General features: G+C 40.9%; 1 protein-coding gene across 4 annotated transcripts in view; it reads left to right on the top strand.

The window, feature by feature from the left end:
• The window catches only part of LOC131226124 (mitochondrial thiamine diphosphate carrier 2-like), a 36,297-nt gene extending 14,622 nt beyond the window's left edge, over window positions 1-21,675 (top strand). For 2 of the 4 annotated variants that reach the window (XM_058221828.1, XM_058221829.1), the window contains 6 exons: window positions 3,621-3,737; window positions 10,621-10,732; window positions 18,827-18,954; window positions 20,215-20,367; window positions 20,815-20,964; window positions 21,382-21,675. In XM_058221828.1, the coding sequence (XP_058077811.1) occupies window positions 3,621-3,737; window positions 10,621-10,732; window positions 18,827-18,954; window positions 20,215-20,367; window positions 20,815-20,964; window positions 21,382-21,600 (879 nt within the window). In that variant the 3' untranslated portion in view covers window positions 21,601-21,675. The remainder of the gene's footprint in view (window positions 1-3,620; window positions 3,738-10,620; window positions 10,733-18,826; window positions 18,955-20,214; window positions 20,368-20,814; window positions 20,965-21,381) is intronic. The other 2 variants (XM_058221832.1, XM_058221830.1) reach the window with 2 other exon arrangements.
• Window positions 21,676-23,320: the final 1,645 nt, after the last annotated feature.

The raw sequence follows: 23,320 nt of genomic DNA, 5'->3' as shown, positions 1-23,320 counted from the left end.
TCTCCTGATCATCAAACTCTTCATCACTAGCACCAATATCAGGCTCATGTTCCTCTATGTCACAATTGTGGCATTTCTTTGCGAGGTGACTATAACCATTGCAACGGAAACACTGCATGTACTCACTTCCCTTCAAATTAGTGCTGACTAGTTGGGAGCACCAGTTGGGGCTTTGGTTTGGCTCCCAAGGTTTGGTTTGGCTCCCTGAGGAGCAATCCTGCTGCTGTAATCACGAGACCCAAACCACTTCATGGTTAGTTGCACTCACTAGGTATTGTTCAAGCTCGTCTACCCTAAGGTAGGCCTCCTCACATCATGAGGGATGAGCTCATGCCTAATCTCAAGATGCAAGCCCGTCTTAAAACTAGACATGGTCACAACAGGAGACTCATTGACATCACATTGCATCATGTACTCCTCAAATCTCTCGATGTAATCCGATACAGACATCAACCCTTGCCTTAAGGACTGCCACTGGTCCAAAAGGCGATCACGGTAGGAGAGCAAGACCTATTTTTCTTTAAGAAGTTCTTTCATCTCAACCCATGATGTAATGGGTTCATCTCCATGCTACTCTGCCTTATATTCTGTATTGGTCCAGAACAACTTAGCTTGACCCGTCAACTTCATCTTAGCGAACCTCGATCGACGGCGATTCGACATATCATATTACTCAAAGAAGTGGTCCATGTCAGCTAGCCAGTCAAGGAAATGCTTCGGGTTCAAGTGACCATCGAAACTGGAAGCATTGTCTTTTGACGCTCTTCATAACCCTTTCCTTAGGGTTGTAATGATACCGTTACTCTCTATGGGGCGTGTTAGCGCGCGATCCTACATTACCTACTCCCTGACTAAAGTTCCTATTACGACCCCTAATGGGTTACACTGGGACTGGACCCCGCTCCACTGGGTCCTTATCTGTTGACTCTCATACCTGACACTGGCGGCATTCCCTGGTGGCGAGGGTACCGTGAGAGGTAGCCTTTAGCCACCGCGTGATACGCGGTTGTTAACAGTCAGTTGTGCGGCGGTGGTCTTATTGTGCATTTCAATGGCTGTCAAACGGCGATTAATCTTTTTGAAAACCCCGAAAATCTGATTCAAGTTCATGGTGAGGAATAGACCAAAACCACAACCTGTTCGTGTTTGCATACACTAAATGATCCTAATAAGAGACAACCTAGCTAAATGTGTACTATATGATGAATGTGGTGCAAAGAAAAAAAAAAGATCAGATTTGACGGCGCTCAATGTGATGCTATATGACGCACGTGTTCTATGTTTGATGACCCTTAGTACATTAACCTCTATGGACAACCCTAGAATGATTGTAATAAGGCTAAAATTGAAAATTCAGCTACTACGGGTCTTAAAAGTCACTAAATCTGAAAATTCCAGCAATATAAGACTTTGAAAATACCCAAACAGAAAATTCATTAAGCCAAATTAGAAAATTCAGAAAGCTATATGCAACTTACATGTTCTACTATGGGTATTGGAATTTTGTCGAACGCCTGCCCTACGCTAGACCTAGGCTCTGATACCAAATTTGATGTATGATGTTGTAAATTATCCTAGGATGCATGATGAGAGATCAATTACACATTAATTTCAGCAATCAACATGTAAAATCAAGTATATCCATATAATAAGATTCGGAAATTCAGATTTATAACACGAAGATCCTAGGTTATCACATATGCGGTGCACGGAAATATAAAGTAATTCAAGAGCAACCCACTTGGAAGTAGGAACTTGCAACAACCACGTGGATAGATAATGATGCAAGCAAAATTCTGGTTTGGGGAAAGTTTCACAAAAAAATTCAAAATTTCATTAGGGTTTTGTATTCACGGATGGAGATTTTGGAATGAGTTTTTTTTTTTTTAGAGATACAAAGGATCTAGGGTTTAGGGAGTTTTGGAGGGAAATCAAAGAGGGAAAACCCCAAACGGGGGGCCTACACGTGGCTGCCCGTACCGACGTGGGTGCGTGCATGTGTGTGCACGTGTGGCTAGGTAAAGGAGAAGAAAGAGAGAGAAGATTGAGTTGGGTTTTGATGAGTTTAGAAGGTTGTAATGGAAAGGAAAGGAGGAAGACAAGAGAAGAAGAAGAATACCTTTTGAAGAAGAGAAAGATGAAGGATGCACCTTGGGGAATCCACCACCAAACAAGCTCTACCCTTCCACAATTCAATTGGAAGGGAGGGTTTCTCACAAGCCCTAAAACATAAGGAGGAAAATTCCTTCACACAAGGGAGCTTCTCTCTTATTTCTTCAGCCCCACCCTTCTGCTTTTATAATAAAAAAATCGGTATAATTACTACTATACCACTCACTTAAGTGAAATGACCCATCATCCAAATATAAGAAAACTAAAACACTTATTATTAATCTCATACAACAAATAAATCCTAAAAATAACAAAAAACATAACGGAATCAAGATCAAAGTCCAAGGGGCCTAGATCTGGTGGCCCGATGGCCTAATCGACAAGATCCAACAGTCGGATCGACACGAAATAAAAATCTTATGACTAAAATGGTCTCCTAAGCAGCCCACATGCATCGTCCCAAAGTGGGGTCTTCCTGATGCACGTCTAATGCATGTGGGGTATTCAAAATGGCCCAGCGGGCCCCATCTGGAACTTGTCTCCCATTCACAAAGGAAGCTGCGTTGATGTGGGTGGTCGCCTCTGTCTTTGGTACACCTGAGTAGGTTCTCTGATGTCCCTATCATTACTACAGGCTGGAATTTTCTTGAAAATAGATAAAATAAGTTAAAGTATGTCTCCATAAGCTGTCTCTTGTAATTGGAGATAACCACCCATTGCCGTAATGGACAGTTGCTCCTTGTTTCCTTTTTTCAAATTTTTTTTGGGTTGTTGGTGAAACGAAAGTTAAAAGTATGCATCTTGGATGCTGCACAATGTGAGTGAAAATTCATGGCATTACAGGTGGTGTATCGTTTGCGTCATTGATATGTATCTATGCATATTGTTTTGGGAGCTATCTTGTAAGTGCTCTGCTAACAAGACTTTTTAATCACTATCCACAGATCCCTTGAAGCCTTTTAAAGTGTGAATGAGTGTATGTGATAATAAGTTGGGAGAAGGATGAGTCTTGTTTTGAGCCTCATATCTAGCTTATTACAGTCAATCCAGTTGGAATCAGCATACATTGTTCCTACCGAGATATGCTATTTCTGGTAGCAGTATCAATTGCTTTCTAATCAATCCTTAGACCGTGATAACCAATTTCATTGCATTACTGATGGAACACCTCTTAATCATATTTTTGCAAACTCATGAACCTCAAGAAGCATTATGTCATCATTGGGAGGAAGCAAGGTTGTTATAATCCCAACCAGTTAAACATGTATAGTTTGTCATCTTTTTCTAATAAGGAGGGACTCAAATCTTTTACATGGAGCATATGCATTCATTTCAAGGTTAGCAACTTGATTTGTCTTGTGCTTTTCTTTTAACTGATGTGTCCACTATTTAGGCCAACTCCTTTCAGACATGCTGCTAAATGTGCATGCATTTTGTTTTGTGGGCCCTGTACATCTTGCACAACATATATGGACTTTGAGAAAGTCTGTTTTGGAAACTATTGACAGGTTCAACTGGAGCCAACTTCTTCAATGGCTTTACTTCGCAGAGAATTGTATGGAACATCAAAATATACTGGGATGTTGCAAGCAACTAGAGACATTTTTAGAGAGGAAGGCTTGCCGGTATTATTTGCTTATATTTTATTGTGACTTCATGCTACTTTGTTATGCCCTTTTATTTTTTTCGATGATGGTTTGTACGAGTCATTTATGCAATCTCCAGGAAAACAAAATCTATATGATTTCACTACCAACATCATATGACTCTGTTTATCATCACTCGTTGCAACATTAAACAGCTCAAATTAATATGTGGACTAGCTATAAGGAAACCTCTGCTCTTTATTAATATGCTTTTAGTTTTTTAGAATTGGGTAAAGCCTGTCATGCCATTATATATTAATATCCTTAAGACCATGAAATTTTCTCTTCTCAAAATTTGTCATCTGAGAACAATGTATTGTACAATTTGTACATTTTACTTTGAATGAAACTCTTATATCTATATAGATGGAGGTAATTTTTCATTTTCAGCAATGGGTTGGAAGAAAAGGAAGAGAACTGCTGTTTCTGTTGTTACGAGAACTGCTGTTTCTGTTGTTACATATGGCTGCATATCTTGGTTTGCCAATAAAGTTACACCATGTGGAGTCTAATACTTGCGTGCCATCTTGACACACATAGAGACTCCTGATATTCATATCCTGGAATTATGAAACATGAGATTGCAATGCCAAAAAGAACCATGATGTTAATCATATTTGGCTCTAGAAAATGGCTATGTATGTTCTTTATCTGGTAGTCTTTGGTATATTTATTCTGCTTCTATAGGACTTTTGAAAGATGGAATTTATTAAAGCCAAAGGCCAAGAAGAATAAGAAAAGCAAACAAAACAACAGACAAAACAAAAACAAGAGAAGAAAGACAAGGAAACTAAAACCTAAGAACTTCCATCAGGGAGCCCACTCCCTGATATACAAGGCGACCTTGCTGGAAACACTAGCGGCAGACAATCGCAGAAACAATGGTTATTCCTTTCCTGCCATAGTGCCTAAAAAACTGCCAACAAGGCTATATTCCATTTCTTCCTTCTGAAGAGAGCAGTGCTGACAGCATGCCAGGATTGAAAAAGGGCTTGGACAGAATAGGCAATCACCCAGCTAACCTTGGCAGACCTGAGGATTCCGGACCTCACTCTGCGAGAGAAAGAACAATGAATGAACAGGTGGCCAACAGATCCTCCCCTCGAAGACACGTCTGGCACCTGTTTGGAATGATGAAAGATCTTTTATAGAGTTTGTCGATAGTTTCTTTTTTTTTTTTTTTTACACACGCACTCACACTCCACACACACCGACGCACTCACACCACAGTGGTTTTTCACCACAATGGGTACTCAAACCCATGACCTCGTGTTGAAACCCTTGTGAGTCTACCACTGAGGCACGAGTAAGGACCCAGGTTGTCGATAGTTAGAATCCTATTACGTCTGGCGAGCCAAGCAAAAGCGACAACTTTAGGAGGAGCTTTGTAGGACCAGACATAGGAAGTGTGTGATTGGTATCAACAACTGATGGAGGAGCAGGCAGGGTCGAGTGAAGAGACTGAACTGAGAACGCACCATTCTCGGAATGACTCCAGTCTAGAATCTCCTTTTCCCCCTGATTGGGCTCGATCCCGTGTAAAAAAAAACTGATAGGAAAGACACAAAGTCACCTAACTCTGTGGTGTTAAGGTTTCTTCTGCAAGGGGGAAGCAAAACTCCCCTGCTATCTTAGAAGGAAAAACAGCTAGCTACAGGAATGTTAGCTAGTGGACAAAGATTCACAATGGAGGGGAACAAATCCTTGAGGGGAGCATTACCACACCAGACATCTTCCCAAAATGAACTCTGGAACCATCCCCTATAACAAAGCTTAATCCACCTGCCACAATCAGCGCAACCTCACCTATTGATTTCCAAAGAGCAGAAGCCCTATATGAGGATGAGTCCCTCGTCCCCCATCCAAAGGGAGAGGTCTCATACTTAGCAATGATAACCCTTCTCCACAAACTAATGTCTTCCATACCAAATCTCCAGACCCATTTACCCAGCAAGGAGGAATTAACCAGGTCTAAACTTTTGATACCTACTCCCCCTTCCGGGAAATGTTTGCAAACTTTGAACCAATTCAACAGGTGGAATTTCCTTTTGGAAGCACCCCCCGCCACAAAAAGTCCCTTTGAAGCCTATCTATGCGATTTAGCATAGACTTGGGGCATTTGAACATGGACATGAAGTAAATGGGGAGATTGGAAAGACAAGCTTTAATAAGAGTGATGCGGCCACCTGGGGATAGAAGCTTACATTTCCATAGGGAAAGTTTTCTGGGTAAGTTTTCTTTCTATCCGCTCCAGAACTTTATCCCATTAGTGTAAAGCAGGCTTTCCCAGACAAAGGGGGAGACCCAGGTAAGTAGAGGGGAAGCTGGCAGGTTTACGCCCGGAAACATCATCAAAGGACCCAGTCTCTTTAGCAAATAAATTGATACCCAACGGTTCACTTTTTGCTACATTAATTCTGAGGCCCGAGACCATTTCAAACTATCCAATGGCAATCCTTAAGGTGGCAACATGAGACTTAGAGGTTTCGTAGAACAACAATATCGTCTGCAAATTGCATATGGTTGATGGGATAAGGGGAAGTTTGCAACTTGGAAACTAGAGTTGAACACAAACTAAGTTGGCTAGGTTAACTCGCTTAGTTTGGCCCAATCAGTGTTTTAAATATCGACAATATATTTTGTATCCCACCTGTGCGATACGAAACGCATAGGTAGTGCCAATATATTCCACATATTCGATCCAGTGAGCATTTTCAATTTTCGATCCATGTTTCTGTTGTTAATCACATTAAACCAGTGTCAAATGGTTACAAATCTATGATTCTTCATGTTTTCCATGAAAAATCATGGATTTGGAACTTCGATTTTGAGATTTGGGGGAGATGAGTCAAGTTGCGGAAAATTGAGAAAAGTCGAAATTTCTCAATTTCTCACAAATCAGTTGCAATCTTTGTATCCAAATACAAAATTAAACATGTATGTAAGTTAATCTAGAGATTCTTCTTTTGCTTTTGAATGTATTGCTTGTGTTTCCATACATGTCTTCCTACGTTTATAAATTATATGAATAGACTTTGAATATACTTGCATCAGTTCAATTGAAAAACGCATATATTAGGACCCCATACAAAGGAAACCCCTATTATGTGCACTTTTTTGTAATCTTTTGATTTCTAAGTGTGTATTGATATCTTTTTCAACAATCCCTGAAGTTTCATTGAAAAAATCGACCAATTCCTAATGTTCCCTTGTTTCCCAATAACAACGATACATTACGCGATACAACCGATATATCCCATGCGATAACCGATATGTATCCATATCCCAAGGGTGCGATACATTACACGATAACGATATTTAAAGCATTGGGCCCAATTTAGCTCGGCTTGGTTTAGCTCGAATCAAAATTGACCTGAGCCCGAGCTGTATGCCAGCTCGGTTTGGTTCGGCTCGAACCTTGGCTCGGTTCGGTTTGGTTTGGCTTGGCCGAGTATGAATGTAGTATAAATACAAATCTCCATTTCACTTCTTTTGTCTACAATTTCAAAATCAAACTAATCAAACAAGCTAAACTCGATTCGGCCCAAAAAAGAGAACTCGAATAAGCTCGAACTTGGCTAAAACTTGAACCTGGCTCGAGTTTGGTTCTATTCGATTTCCAAACCAGGCCGAGTTGACCAGGTTGTCTCAATGATCAGGCCGAGCTGAACTCGAGCTAGACCCCTTGGCTGAACGAGCCGAGTTGAGCTGGGTTAGAGTTTGGCCTAGTACGGCTTGTGTACAGTTCTATTCGAAACCTCTAAAAAGACCTTCGTGCTGACCCCTACAGAGCATATGACTAAGAGCCTCTGCCAGTGTCACAATAATAAACAGAAAGGGGGAAAGGGGGTCTCCCTGACAAATTCCCTCAGAGGATTTAAAGAAACCAAAGGGGGGCGCATTCATTAAAATAGAGAACTTGGCCGAAGTGATGCACGAGCGAATCCGGGTTCTCCATTTTCCCCCGAACACAATTCTTGGCAAAATGTAGTAAAGAAAAGACCACTCCACATAGCGACAAGTTATTTTGAAGTCTAACTTACATGCAATTCCTTTATTTTTTTTTGTTTGAGGCAGGAGTCCAAGCATTCATGAGCTAACAGAGCACTATCCAGGATTTGTCTACCAGCGATGAAAGCACTGCGATATTACCTGACTAATGACTTTAACAATGATCTTATAAGGGCTGCCAATTAGGCTAATGGGCCTGAAGTTTTTCAGATTATCAACGCCCTATATTTTAGGAATTAAAGCCAGGAAAGTACATCCTAGTTCAGAAGGAAAACTGCCATGAGATTCATTAGCAAAGTCCAAAATATCATCTTTGATGATGTCCTAGAAGGTTTGAAAGAAAGCTAGGGGAAAGCCATCGGGGCCCGGGTCTTTATCACTCCCTAACCCATTGACAGCCTCCATAATTTGCTCCAAAACGAAGGGCACTTCCAGAGACTTTGCTTTCTCGGGGTTGAGCGAATCAAAGTAAAGATTATCAAGGGAGGGTCGCTGGAGGCTTTCATTGGTCAAGAAGGGACTGATGGAATTCCACTACAGCCTTACAGGTAGGATCCTTGTCCTCGAGCCTAGTGCCATTAATAGATACGGATGAGATGCAGTTAGCCCTAGCTCTGGCGATGCCATGAAAAAATTTAGTGTCGTTGTCACCAACTTTGAGCCAAACAACCCTTGAGCGTTGGTGCCACCTGATCTCCCCCTCGTTAACCCGAGATTTATAATCCATTAAGAACTTGTCATAAGGCCCCTCTCTGTAGAATCCAGAGCTTGAATGGACGATAGCAACATGTCCAACTTCAATTTATTAAAAGAGAAGCCAAACAAAGAGGGATGGTGAAAAATCATCTGAAAAACAATGAAGAATTAGTAAAGAATAAAGGATTGCAACCAACAAAAGCTTTCAAATCAGCGCCCATGATGTAGCCTAGTTCCAGGCCTATCAAGAACTTCCTGCCAAGAGCTGGAAACATTGTGGAATGTTTTATTTTCCGCTCTTTCCACACCAATAAGGTAGCCGTGAAGCAAAACCTCCAAAAAGAACCCCTTCTCTTCCCTTTACAAGCATCAAACCATGCCAAAAAAAAAAAGATTTGAAATGTTGCCCAGCATCACCCAATTTATGTCAAAAAGCTGTAGGAATTGCCACCAAATTCCAAAGGTGAAATCACAAAGCATGAATAGACGCTTGACTGATTCACTAGCCCGTCTATAATGCCATATTGGAGATGATGCATTTATAAGCTGAGCTTCTGTGATTCAATGGTTAAAACCTAGACTTCGCTTGACATTCTCTTGTGGACTCTTCAAGTCTGGCTGGTGATGTGGCCTTTTTGCAGATATAGTGATTCACCAAATTGAGAGCAACAGATTTTTCTTTTTTGAATGTTAAAAGAGTCTTTATTAAGAAAGAAGGGTGGAAAAATTACAACAAGGGCTCCAAAGATGAGAGTCTGGGAATGCCCTCTTGGGCAAGGGAGTAAGCTTCAAAGTTCCATGCCCTACCAACGAGAGAGTATAAGATGGTACTAATAACTGAGTAAAGGCCATACTGGACTTTTGCTTGGAAGATGATAAATCTTTTTGAAAACTTTTTGGATGGAATCTTTTGAAAGACCATGATGAGATTGGAGAAGTTAAGTTCAAGTCTTTTGACTTCTGCCCAAGAAGGGAGTAAGCTTTAATAACAAGCTTTATGGAAGAGAAGTGGTGGCCAGAATGAGGTGGGTTAAGTTCAAGTCTTTTGACTTCTGCCCAAGAAGGGTGTAATCAGGTCTGTGAGTCAATTTAGGTAAGAGTTTGATGATGGGGTTGAAGGAGAAGAAGCAAGATGAATTTGCTTGCCTCTCGGCACATGCAAAATATTAATGAAATTTTAATTGGGTCAACTCTTGACATTTTTATTGCAAACTTGACTCATCTTCACAATAGACTTGTCCGAGTTATGTGCATTGAGCCTTACAAATCTTGTTTTGCCTTTTCTTTTTGAAGAATTATTATGTAACAAACACAAATATTACAACAAAGGGAGAGAGTTCTGAAGTGGTGGACGGTCTAAAGGCACCAGCCTTAGCTATATAGTCTGCCCCAATCATATAAAAGAAAAGGCCCCAATCATATAAAACAGGAATTCTCATGATTGTTTAGCAGAAGTCTGATGATTGGCAAAACTTATATGTGACTATGCTCCATATATTTTAATGTACTCATTAGTTCAGTAATCTTGATCATATTTTGGTGTTACTGTGCTCTTTACTGATGAGACTTTACCGATTTGTACGAGCGCCCAACAACTTAGGGTTGATTTAAATGGTAGATTGCAAAATCTTTACAAGAGCCTGCACACCAAAAATCAACGTACCTCATTTACCCAGGCTCTCAGAACTGGTCATGGCAGAGATTCACATGGATACCGCTTACATGCTAACTTAGCCCGAACCCAGATTGACCCCTGGCCTACTTCTACATGGTCCCACTCAACATTAAATCATTCTTTGTTTTATTTTATTTTTTTGGTGAATGGGGTGAATATCATTGAGAACCAAAAAGGGGAAATACAACTAAAGCAGCACTGCCGAACCTAGCCGGCAGGTAGCACACCCGATATTGAATCATTCTTTGTGATAATTGAATAGTCAACAAAAAAAAAAAAAAGCCTTATTCAGAATATCAATAACTTCGCAAGTTTGGAGTAGTTTTTAATGCTGTTGATAAATTGGTTTGTGTTATCATGACTGCTGTTTGGGATATTCCTAGCTTGGTGTAGGCAGGTAATTTATGAAATATTTTAAAAGAAGAGGGAAGAGTACCTTGTATGTGCCTCTGTCTTACTCAAGCTAATTTCTCACAACAGGGTTTTTGGAGGGGTAATGTCCCGGCACTACTTATGGTCATGCCTTATACTGCCATACAATTTACGGTGTTGCACAAGTTGAAAACTCTTGCAGCAGGTTCATCCAAGTCAGGTTTGCTCTTTTTCAAACATGCATACATGGCCTTTAATAATATATGTGCTTATGCTGAAATTTAAAATTAGTTTTAGTCTCTGTGGTGCAATCCATATAATGTTTCATAGGTTTATGGTATTAATGTTCTCTTATTCATCTTGCATAGCATAATGTTATATGTATATGCACTAATCTTCAAAAGAAAAAAAGAAAAAAAGAAGACGAAAAAGAAACAGAAAAAAAATGTTATGTGCACATCAATTATTTCGAAGCACCTATTTGGAAACACTCTTTTTCACGTACGAACATTTATCATCTATGAAAGAAGCAATTATATCTAGTTAAAACTGGATAATATTGGTCTGGATCTTTTCTTCTTTTTTTAACTTTCTGTGCATTTTGTACTTTTCTACAATTCTACTGTTTTCATGAACTGGGTGTCTTTAGTTTTTGTTATTCACTAATTGATGAATGTGAAGCTGAAAGAGAAGTGGGTCAGTTTACACATGGTATGTAGAGCCTAATTAACAAAAGCAGTTTTTCCGGTCCCAAAGATTAGGGTGAACAAAACAGTAATTCTCTACAGTGCTCTGCTGATGCCCATGATTGGTTTTTGAGTCTTTCTGAAAATTTCGTTTTGGTATTTCCATATGTAGGCTCAAAATTATGCAGCCAGTAGCTTAAATGACTGCAGTCCCTCTCAGAAGCTAGCCCCTGAGTGCCACCTCCAAGTTGCTGGTTAGCAGGCCGATGTCTCATTCATGAATTGAATTAACTAGACAAGTTATTTCACCATCTAAGAACGGCCATGCATCACCACCTACGGAATCAAGATAGAGCTCTCAATGTATCAATGCTTACATTAGATGGGCAGGCTATGTTTCCAATGTTGAGTCAAACTAAGCTATATGCTCTGCTCTTAGTGGTGCCCTTGAAAGGCTTGGATGGGTGGGCCCATAGGATCCGACAATATCTTTATGATTTTAGGGACCTTCACAAAGCCAAGTTGGACGACCTTCATCTAGTGATCCGCCTAACTATAGGAGCAAAAAAGAGTTAATCATCCCTCTGATCCATGGTTAGGATGTTCATCGGACACGATTAAACAATTTAGATTGTTTAAAGGCAGCCTAATGGACAATTGTGTAATTCTCTCGTTATTCCTCTCGATTTTTTCTTTGGGAAATTTCTGAGATGCATCCCTTTATTGAGAGAATGCCTCCCTTTTTGAACTCAGAGGATTATGAGTTTCTTTTTTTTGAAAGGTGTGAAGAGGATTAGAAGTTTGGAAATGATAGAGATAAAGGGCTTATCCTTATCATTTCCAAATTCCTTGCCTCATCACAATCCTTTCTTGGTTTGAAATTGAATTATACCTTCAAGAGAAATAGATTGCAAAATGGATATCCACCTGGAGATATTTTGAAGGGAAACCTCCTTCATGAACCCAAAAACATTGATTTCTCATCTATGGTCGCGATGCATGTTGAGACTATTCTCCCCCCTCCACACACACACAATTTAAGCTCCCAACTTTTGTTCTTCATGATAGGTCCATTGTTTGCATGACAAAGGAGTCCTATAGAAGTGGCACTTTGGTAGAAAGATGAGGCTGCACGCCGACTTTTAGCATGCTGTAGTTGAGCAGTGAGCAAACTGAAAAATTACAAAGGCAGATGTGTGCTCATGGTTGAGATTGGCCAATGGTCCACCTTCAATCTCCATCATAGCATACGAGTTGAATGCCAGGACCAGGGTACATATACAACGAGACCCACCTAATGAACATCCCTGCTATCAAACATGTGCAACTAGAGATGTGTGAGTTTCAATTGCAATTCTCAAATCTCGCACTTAAAAGTTAAAACATCGTTCTTTTTATGCCAATTCGCTTATGAGGACACCAGAGCTGTCATCCGGTTGATGAGATGACATGCAGTTAAAATTGCATCAATCCAAAAACGCTTCGGAACCTTCACATTTAACAAGCCCTAGCAATCTGAAGAAGGTGACGGTTTTTACGCTTTGCAACTCCATTTTGTTGTGGTGTGTGTGTGTTTGCACACATGATATTTGATGATTGATGCCATGGGATAAAAGATATGAATGAAAATAGTTTACTGTATATTCCTTACCATTGTTAGATCTTAGAATGCACTTTAGCATTAAATTGAATTTAAATTTGCATATGAAATTCTTTAAAGCACATGAATACCTCAGCATGGTTTTTCATCAAATATAACTATATCATTCTAGAGCAATCATTTACAAAGATCATGAAACTCACAACATGAAGGATAAAATTTGACAGAACAATTTAGGGCTTGGTTAGTTTACTGACATAGATAATAAGCTTAAAGGAAACTTAGGAATGTACATAACTAAAGACAATGAGAGATCTAGTGTAGGATAGACAGTGCCCTCCCCAGATAAGCTTGTTGATGTACCATCAACTAGTGTTACAGAAGGGATGGATGGGGACTTGAGTAACTGAGATATCACACTACGCTTATCGATCATGTGTTCAGTAGCTCCAAAATTAATAATCCATGGGACATTCTCAGAAGAAGTAAAGCAAGCTGCACCTGATTAGGCAAAAGTAGCGGTAGAGGAAGGGGCTTGGGTGGAGTGATCTCTCAGAAGTTTGACATATTCTTCCTTGGACATAGTAACCGTGTCACCTGAAATATTTGGCTCAACAAGAGTGGTAGACTTTGATACATACCTTTCAGAACTATCATCCAATGAGCGAACTTGATTAGCCAAGCTGGCTTTCCCATTAGATCCTAACATGTATCAACTGTGTAATTGTTAAAACCACAATGAGTACAATGTCGATTACCACTCCCGTGACCTCTACCACCATCATAATTTGTGCCACGACCACCCCACATAGTCCTTCCTCCAAGGTGACCTCCCCCTGAGTCTCTACTTCCAACCGACCACCGTGACTGCCTCGGCTCTCCCCATCACTTCTGTCACATGCAGAGATGAAAACAGGCCGATCAGATGATGATGAACCCTGTGTGGTTATACTAGCTGTACACTGAACTCTATTCAATGCCTCTGTGACTAATGAGATCTCACTTCATCCAAGAATTTGAGATCTCACAGGTTTGACTTAGGTTGGAGGCCAAAGAGGAATTTAGTGATACAGAATTCCTCCCTCTGCCTTCACATAGTCTCAATGTCTTTAAACATCGGTTGATACACATTCAATTCTTCCCACATACCCTGCAGGGCAGAATAGTATTCTTCCACACTTTTGTCTCCTTGTTGGAATGTAAATATATTTTGTGGAAGCTTATAAATACAAGTTAAGTTTTCTCTCACTTGAATACATCTCCTTCAAGTTATGCTAGACTTCTTTTGCAGTCTTGAAGAAGATGACATTCGCATTGGTATGTGGCTCTATACTATTCCACAACAATGCTATAATTTGAGTATCTTCTGCTACCCAATCATCATAGTTCATCGTGGTTTCATCAGGTTAGGGCGATGTTAGATATTTAACTTTTTGTTTTCCCATAAGAAAAACTTCTATAGACGTGGCCCACTGTAGATAGTTTGTTCCATTCAGTTTGGTTGATGTGTTTTGGAGGGACATCGACTCTGATAGGGACACAATACCATTCTTTAATTCACCATTTATTTCCATATTGACAAAGGGTTCAATACACACTAGGGAAAACTTCTAACAAAATTGAACTTCACACACATAGAAGGATGTATAATTCCATGAATCAACTAGATCATTACCTGCTTTCACCCATACACCTTTTTTTCTTTGATCAACCATCAACAACCTTCACGAATAATTTCCATCTTCAAATTTGACCTTGTACTTCAGACTGTAGATCCAACTGTAGATGACACAGGTAGAGTATGAAAGTGGGCCTTACATGCCTTTGTTGAATATGATTAGACCACTCACTGAGCGGTGGTACAACGAGAGAAAGGAATTAGGTTAGGTCAACCCCAGGCATGTTAGGCTTTCCCTGAAAAAAGGAAGAAAAATAAGGAGGAAAAGATGATAAAGAGAGAGAAGCAAGAAATCCGGATCACTCGTGTCTCTGAGGCCATGTAATTTGAGATGGAAGAAGAGAAGAACGAATGAAGAAAGACAAGTGGAAGGAGAAGAGGAAAGGAGAGAGCATAAAGAGCTCCACATGCCCCACCTCTCTTTTGTTATAAAATAGGTCACTAATTGCATTGAAATTACACTTATACTCTTTGCTAAAAGATAAAATGAACAAATAAACTAATGACTATGGGCCTAAGGACTAACCTAAACACAAAACTACGGCTCAACATAATGTCAAACATATGCGGACCACATAGGAGACTGGGGGGACCAGGGACCCACACATGTGGCTAGGGTGGCCCACATGTTTGACTATAATGCAAGCATTAACACCAGCAATGAAGATCATCTGGTGCAAAAATCAGGCCAGTCCATTCATCAGACGAGCCACACTATTGTAATCAATAGATGGCCTTCAATCCGACTCAAAATGCAACTTTGGCCCACCTAATGAGTGCATCTGCCTGGTTTTCGAGTCAAGTGATTGTCACAGTGGATCCCGCTGATTACGTCTCAGATCTCTTGTACTCGTGACATGTTGGTGGGAAAGATGGATTTGCATGCTAAATTATAATGCAGTTGCAGTTGGCTGTGGGCATCTCTTTTATTGGGCACCATAGGGCATGGAGATCAGAGACCCTGCACCAAGGTGTTCTGTAATGGTAACGGTGGCCGTAATGGCCACCACCGTTACCTTTACGATACAGGTTGTAACGGCTGTTATGGCCCCCATAACGGCCGTTATGATTTCTTTTTTTATTGAAAAGAATCCCGAAAAACCTGTGTCTGCCCCGTAATGTCGATTAAAAAGTATGGAAAACCTGTATATTCCCCATAATAGACAATTACGGGGCTGTTATGGCCTTTATAGGGGACGTAACGTCCCGTTAACGGCAATTACGGGTCATTTTTTTCCATAACGGCCGTTACGACCCCGTAACGTGTAACGGTTGCCACTGTTACCTTTACGTAACAGCCTTTATGGCCCCGTTACAGCCTTTACAGCACACCATGCCCTGCACTGTACACATGTCAAGGGATATGGTGTATATGGACCATCCTCCTGCTCATCTCTGCTGTGTGTGGTCCATGTTTCAAAACCACATGGATCAAAAAATTGTAGCCATCACTTCCACTTTTTGCAACTGGATGTCAACTATTTAACCAACTTTGTTTGTCATTGTCCATTTGAAGACACCATTGGATGCCCAGTATCACCTAGTTTGTGTTATTTTTTAATGATAGTCCATCCATGATATGGTCAACTATGTGAACAGTCTTGATCCGCTGTCTCCCCTGCGGTCCTCTCTCACGTATGGTGGAGGTAAACATCAGCGAAGATCATCTAAATCACAGGCCAGTGGCTATGAAGCATTGTCCAAAAATCACACCTAGCAAAGGATAGTGGCATCATATTCTTCATTGATGGATATGTTAATGATCTATTTGATGGCCTATGATTGTTAGTATGATTTTCTATTTGTGATGCATTGATAACGGTTCATATGAGGTGTACATGTTTGGTATGTTTGGTGAATAGATCAAATTGGCCTAGATAGGTAAAAAAAAAACCAGGCCAATTTGTTGAATGGAGAATTTCTCAAGTTCTTACAAACTTGCTTGACTCCTGCTGATTCAGTGGACCCGCCATCAAGCAAGCAGAACCCGGCCTTGTCACTGTTTCAGCTAGTAGTTTGGATTGGAAAAAGAAAATTAAAAAAGGCAAGATATGTACCAGATATTCACAATGCCCTCTGCTTGATGATTGGTCGGGGTCTTTTCACAGGTGCTTAACATAGGGACATGTGTTGCCACCCTACCACTTTCTCTTTTATAAAATAAATCTAGAGATCACAGCTTTGAGGGCATTGAATCTATCTTGCTTTCAAACAAGTAGAGAACATATAAATGTTGGATTGAGCAATTTAGTTGGTCCAACAAACTGTACAGGCGGAAGCCATCTTTCGGTCACCAACCTTTCATATGATCATCTAATATGGGAATACTTGGGCATGGCCATCAAATCAACAGCTTGGGAAGGGTGTGCCTAACCTTAGTGGGTAAATGAAATATCTAGCCTAGAGGTGATATGGAAAATCTCATAAAAAATGAATGGCAGCTTCTACTGGTTTATCACAAGCCTTTTGAGCCCAAGAGATCACATTCATGGCTGGAATTTTCTTCAGTGATTACCTGGACCTTCAATCGTTGATGGAAAAGGGTGGAGACCTCTCAGGGCTAAAGCTTTGGCTCGAGTTGCATCACCTTCATCTATGGGAGCAATGGGACACAAGAACAAAGTAACAATCAAACCATTTTCATCTCTAGTTGCTCCCCCGATCACACTTTGACCTAGATTACCAAGAGAGGAAAAATTACAGTTTAGTTTCATCAACTCGAAGGGGGCATGGCCAAGTGGAGACAATTTTTACTTTGGTTAGCTCATTTTGATTTAAACATCAACGGAGTTTTTCTTTTTCTTTTTTATGTGGGTGAAAGTCATAGGGAGTTGACTGGATTTTCAACCTAAAAAGCTCCCAATTGGTCATGTTTTTTCATGTCACACAACTTCAAATTAAATGTACTCCTATTTCTGATAGTTGTGTTTTTTTTTTTTTTTTTGGTAGCATGATTTAATATGTAAGGCAGGGGATGGCGGTGCCATGCAATCATAAATCAGTCCACAAATACAAGAGAAATTGCTACGAAACAAGAGAGGAAAATGAAAAAAGACAGCGAAATGGGAACTAGACAAGGTATTCAATAAGGGTAATGGTGGTTGTAACGGCCAATCTTATGGCCATTACGGCCCTATAGTGGTCATTTTTTTTAGAGGAGGAAAATGTATCGGCCTCGTATCAGCCTGTTATGGCCCATTTTTTTTTTTCCAAAACAGGCATTACAGCCTTATATCATCATGTAACAGGTGTTACGTGACCATTTTTGAATACCATGGAATTAGATCAGCCAAATTCACTTACCCAAGCAAGAAGGAGAAAATATCTCTCTCTCTCTCTCTCTCTCTCTCTCTCTCTCTAACAAAATTTATTATGAAGCCTGCCAAAAGATAGGAAAAGAATACAGCACAATCAGGGCTTAACAACAGAAAAAGAAGCAACTGAAGTCGATCTTGTGTTAGAGGCCCATGCCTTTACAAACTCCAAGATTAAATTAATCACCTTGCAAACCGTGGAACTCCCATTTCGAAAACACCGCACGTTCCTTTCTTTCCAAATCACCCAAAGAACTGCCATAGCAATGAACCTCCAAGTGACTTTACTCGCCTTCCCACCCCCTCCTCCATGCCATGCCCAAAGGAGGTCCTGCACTGACTCTGGTATAACCTAGGAAAGAAGTCCCGCACTTCCCGACCTAAGGCACAGTGGATAAATAAGTGATTAATAGTCTCTGCGTCTTTTATGCACATTAAGCATATATTTGGGAGGACTAGGGATCTTCATTGAAGGTTATTGATTGTGAGGGTTCTCTTTCCGCCGACTAACCAGACTAACCAAACAAACGTCATGACGTGAGGCAGGGTCCCATGATGCCAATGAAGATAGGGGTGGGAGGGACCTTGGGTGCTAGCAGTAGCTGAGATAAATTGGAAGAAAGACGCGACGGTGAAGTTCCCAGATAAATCTCTATTCCTTTTCTAACCTTACTTTCTTATCAATTCACATAAACTCAAAAGCCCCTAAAACCCCTGCAAAACATCTTTTTATACTCCCTAAAACAACAAACCTCAGCCCTTGGAAGCCTCCCTAACTTTTAATCTCGTTCATACTTGATTTTCTCATCAGACAACAAATTAAATGCGCTACCATTTCTGATACTTGTTTTTGTGTAGCCTGATTCGTTATGATTCTATCCTCGTGCTTGATATGATTCTGTGGTTGAGGTTTATTTGTATTCAGTTCTTGACATATGTATTGGATATGCGTCACTAGAGTGGAAGTAGTTCATTTCTGTGCTCTCTTGCTCATTCTTTCTTCGTTTTGGCTGCCTGTCGTGTTGTTGTTGTGCAGCGGATCACATTCATTTGAGTCCTTATTTGTCTTACATAAGTGGGGCATTAGCAGGATGTGCTGCAACTGTTGGATCATATCCATTCGATCTTTTGCGAACCATTTTAGCATCTCAGGGTGAACCAAAGGTATGTCCTTTTAAGTCCTTTCTCACATCAATGATCAGACTTTGTGCTACGATTGTCAATGGTTTGATGATGAAGAAACTAACTCTGGTGTGGTGTTTTATAGAGCTTTATCTGTTGAATATCTTATGGTGGTCCTGAAATACAGTTCTTATTTTGCTATTGTAATTAGCATGTTATGAATGATTTTCAGTTGACAGTATTTGCAAAAAGCCAACTGCAACGCTGGATTTTGTCAAAATAGATGAGAATAGTGTTCATTTGGCTCTTGCCAGATTAGTTGACTAGGCCGCAGGCCCTATACTTGGTCATATTATTGATGTGTCATGAATCATGAATAAAGGCATGAGGGTCAAATGTATCCATGGCCACCCCTAAAATCTGAATGTTAGGCCAATATTATGTTTGATGAATATGAGGTTGATTTACCAAAGAAAAAGACTCAAATTGTGGAACTTCAAGATGCTCAAGGGAACAACCTTGGGTGCTTGTTTGAGAAGTTTGCCTCTTAAGTCTCGTCTCTCATCATGCCTGATGATGGAAAATAAACTGTTTGAAGTTCGTGATTGTCGTATAAAGTGGAAAGAGTTCTCCCTTTGTTACAGCATAATTTGGCACTCGTTTGACAGGTAGAAGTGATTGGGGGAGCTGCCTGATGCATCTTGTAAATTTGCCAAATGACACCCTATTTAAAGTTCTCATTGGGCTGTTGAGATTGGCTGCAAACCATTTTGTCACCTCTCTAAATGCAGCCTTAAGTATCCATATAATTCAAGATTGTACAATTTTCATCCTCTCCATGGTTGGTAAATGGGTTCAAGTCCATTCTTCATCCTGGTTTCTTGGATTCTTTCCGAAGTCTTTGCGATCATAGGATCTTTGCATTTTAAGATTCCAGGGATGATTGTTGTATTTGTGATCTTTTGTTACAGCTATAATCGTACTCAGGTCATGTTACCCATCCATTTCAAGGATCAACCATGTTAGCTCATCTTTAACTTGTCATCATTCTCTTTGGTTTGCCAACCCAACCCACCCCCCCCCCCACCCCCCCCCCAATGTGCTTCTTATACCTGATCGCTACTTTTGGTAACTCCAAACCTCAGACAAGAAGAAGGAAAAGAAAGAAAAACTTTAGATGTGATAGCGAATGCATGAAAGTCTTGCTCATGCATTTGCACACATATTCATATCTGTATGTAGAGTATAGAGGAAATAATGTATGAATTGTTTGAAGACACTGAAATGCTCAATTGTATCCAGGTTTATTCTACCATGAGATCTGCTTTTGTTGATATAGTCAAAACCCGTGGCTTTACTGGGTTGTATGCTGGATTATCCCCAACTCTTGTCGAGATCATTCCTTATGCTGGATTACAATTTGGCACTTACGACACGTTCAAGCGCTGGACCATGGTAATGTTCTTCATCTTCTGTACCTTGAGTCATTATTTCATATGAACACGAGACCTCCCGCTTTGATACCACTTTGATGCAGGACAATTAACCACTTGCTTTAAAAGCTCGAATTGATAGAGCACGGCGAATTAATCCCTTTATCTCATAGCCCAGGCCCTACATTGCATGGGTTAGGACCTCGGCGAACCCCTCTCGTGGGCCCCACATCACATGGGTACCGTCTCACACGGGCCGCCCACTCCGAGTGTGCCCCTGCATCCCACAGGCCACCCCACTCGAGCCCGGTGTGAAAATGCCCCTGCATTAATCCCCCTTCCCACCCCCCTTCTTTAAAAATAATAATAAAAAAAAGTCTGTTTATTCTTTCTTTAAGCTGAAACAGAGGGTGGATTATGCACTTTTGCTGTAACCTGATAATACGATTATATTTTGTGTTACTCATAGGAGTGGAACAGATTAAGATCTTCTCAGCTAAGCTCAATCCAAGCAGATTACAGCCTCTCGAGCTTCCAGCTCTTTCTTTGCGGATTAGCAGCTGGCACGTGTGCCAAAGCTGCTTGTCACCCCTTGGATGTGGTCAAGAAGAGGTTCCAGGTAACTTCTGCACGTCGAAAACCCAGTTCATCTTTTAAATGAAGAGATGTTCAGGTGATTTGGGAGGAGAGTCTGAAGATGATGTTAGATGGACTTTACAAGATCCAAAGAATTCATCAGGTGGTGCCAGCGGAAACACGTTGCCCTTGCCGGTCAGCAGACTCATCTTGGACACTGTATCAGGAGAAAAATAAAATAAAAAATGGTGGTTAGATGTTTAGTCTGATTCATCAGTAGACCAGCTTGATTTTTAGGTGAGGGTGTATCCATGGAGGCCTCTCACCTGATGAATGGCCCAGATCTTATATGTTTGACAAAGCCTGCTGTGAATCACCTGTTCAACAGCTCATGTAAATCACCTTAGATGTCTTTTGCATATGTTCTATGTTTCATAACACCCAAAATTTCCCAACGCAGATTGAAGGGCTACAAAGGCATCCTAAGTATGGGGCACGAGTAGAGAGACGGGCCTACAAAAACATGTCCGACGCGCTAAGACGGATCTTACGGACAGAAGGCTTGGCTGGCCTTTACAAAGGTATTCTTCCCTCCATTGTAAAAGCAGCCCCAGCAGGTGCTGTCACATTTGTGGCCTATGAGTCCACCTCCGACTGGTTAGAGTCCATCTTGACTTGAAGAAAATTGACATGATTCTGATTTTTCTTTTTTCTTTTTTCCACACTCCAATCTTTGCTATTGTAATCCGTGCCATTCAATCATCCAAAGCTCTAATCATCGATAAAGCGGTAATTTCAAAGGCCGTCTGTCAATTTGTAATGAGGATTTTATATAAACGAACGGAAGTGCATTGAAAGGGTGCCCTATTCATATGAAGTTGAAAGCTCATTGCCTGCTGCTGCATGCATAATGCAGAATGATGATAAGACTAATGCTTTGGTATTTGAAAGATGATGGGTGTTTCTATTCTAATGAAGCAGTTTTTTCTTTGTATGCCTATAATGGTGCAGGTTGGGCCCTCCTTTCCTAAGCCATTGATTTGATGGGCCATCTTGCCCTAGCTCCCATAATAGAATGATCATGTCAAAGGTTTAGGCGAATGAAAGATCAGTGGGCCCCACAAGTAGTCTGTGGGGACAGCTGAATTGCTCAATCCAACATTTATATGCTCTCTCTGCTTGTTTGCAAGCTAAGATAGATTCAATGCCCCACAAAGCTGTTTTCCAGTCTAGATTTATTCAAGGAGAAGCGCTAGGGTGAGGGTATTGGCAGCGCATGTACCATCTCTGCAACAAGATCTGGGCCATTAATCAGATGGGGCGCACTCTGGGAACTTTTGGGTTGGTAGAGCTTGACCTATCTAGGCCCACTCCACCACCATTAACTGCACCTGCAAACATGTATACCTGTATGAAATCATTACTGATGTAGTGTTGGTTGAAAATCACACCAACAATCATGGCCGTCAAACTCGTGGCCATCGCATGGATGGTTAAAATTAGAACAGCCAGTGGTTTAATGGAGAATTAGATGCTAGCATCGTTTGATGTGTGTGGCATGCGAATCAAGGACTTGGACGGTCTTGGTTGACATCACCTCCACCATACAAGTGGCAGGGGGTACGGTGGATCAAGACCGTTGACATGGTGGATGGTGCCATGGAGGAGCCATCCTTAAAAGATGACCTAGACCAGCTGATCCTGCACATTTTAATGTAGTCTTAGATGTACGGTGACAAACGAAGATGGTTTAAATGGTTTACAGCCAGGTTTTTTTTTTTTTTTCCCGATAATGTGGACCATACGAGCAGAGCATGCACCATATCCGCTGCCACGTGTACGGTGCAGGATATCTGACCTTCATTGCTCTGTTGGGCCATCTATTTTGGCCAAGGCGTCGTCAGATGTAGAAGAGATCCGAGGTGAAGAGGTGAGCACCACCATGTAGATACACTACCAGGTGGGCCAAAGTTGTATGTTGAGTCTGGGCGACGGCTATATATTGATTGTGACGCTCTACCTCGTCTGATGAATAGACCTGTTTGGTTTTTGTACTTCTCTTGGTTTTCTCACTGCCCATTTACGGGGTGCAGCCTCATCTTTCCGCTACCATGAAGATAGGCCTAGGTCCATGGCATCATAATTGTAGGCCTGTAGATGAAATCAATGGATGCTCCATCATCTGACTACATCTAAGGAGTGGATCAGCCTGATTTTCGTGACAAGTCATCTTCATAGTGGGGTCCACTTTTTCAACGGTTGGATTTTCTTTTCCACAACTTTTAAAGGGTTTGAACCGAACCAGATCGAGAGAGTTTCAGTTCAGATCGAACCAGGTCAGACGTCACCATACATGGGAATTTTCTTATATTTGGCTGGAGAGATGCATGGTGTCCACT

Source organism: Magnolia sinica, chromosome 14 (assembly GCF_029962835.1).
Source record: "Magnolia sinica isolate HGM2019 chromosome 14, MsV1, whole genome shotgun sequence".
NCBI classification, from domain to species: Eukaryota; Viridiplantae; Streptophyta; class Magnoliopsida; order Magnoliales; family Magnoliaceae; genus Magnolia; species Magnolia sinica.
This window is presented reverse-complemented; position numbering and strand designations above follow the sequence as displayed.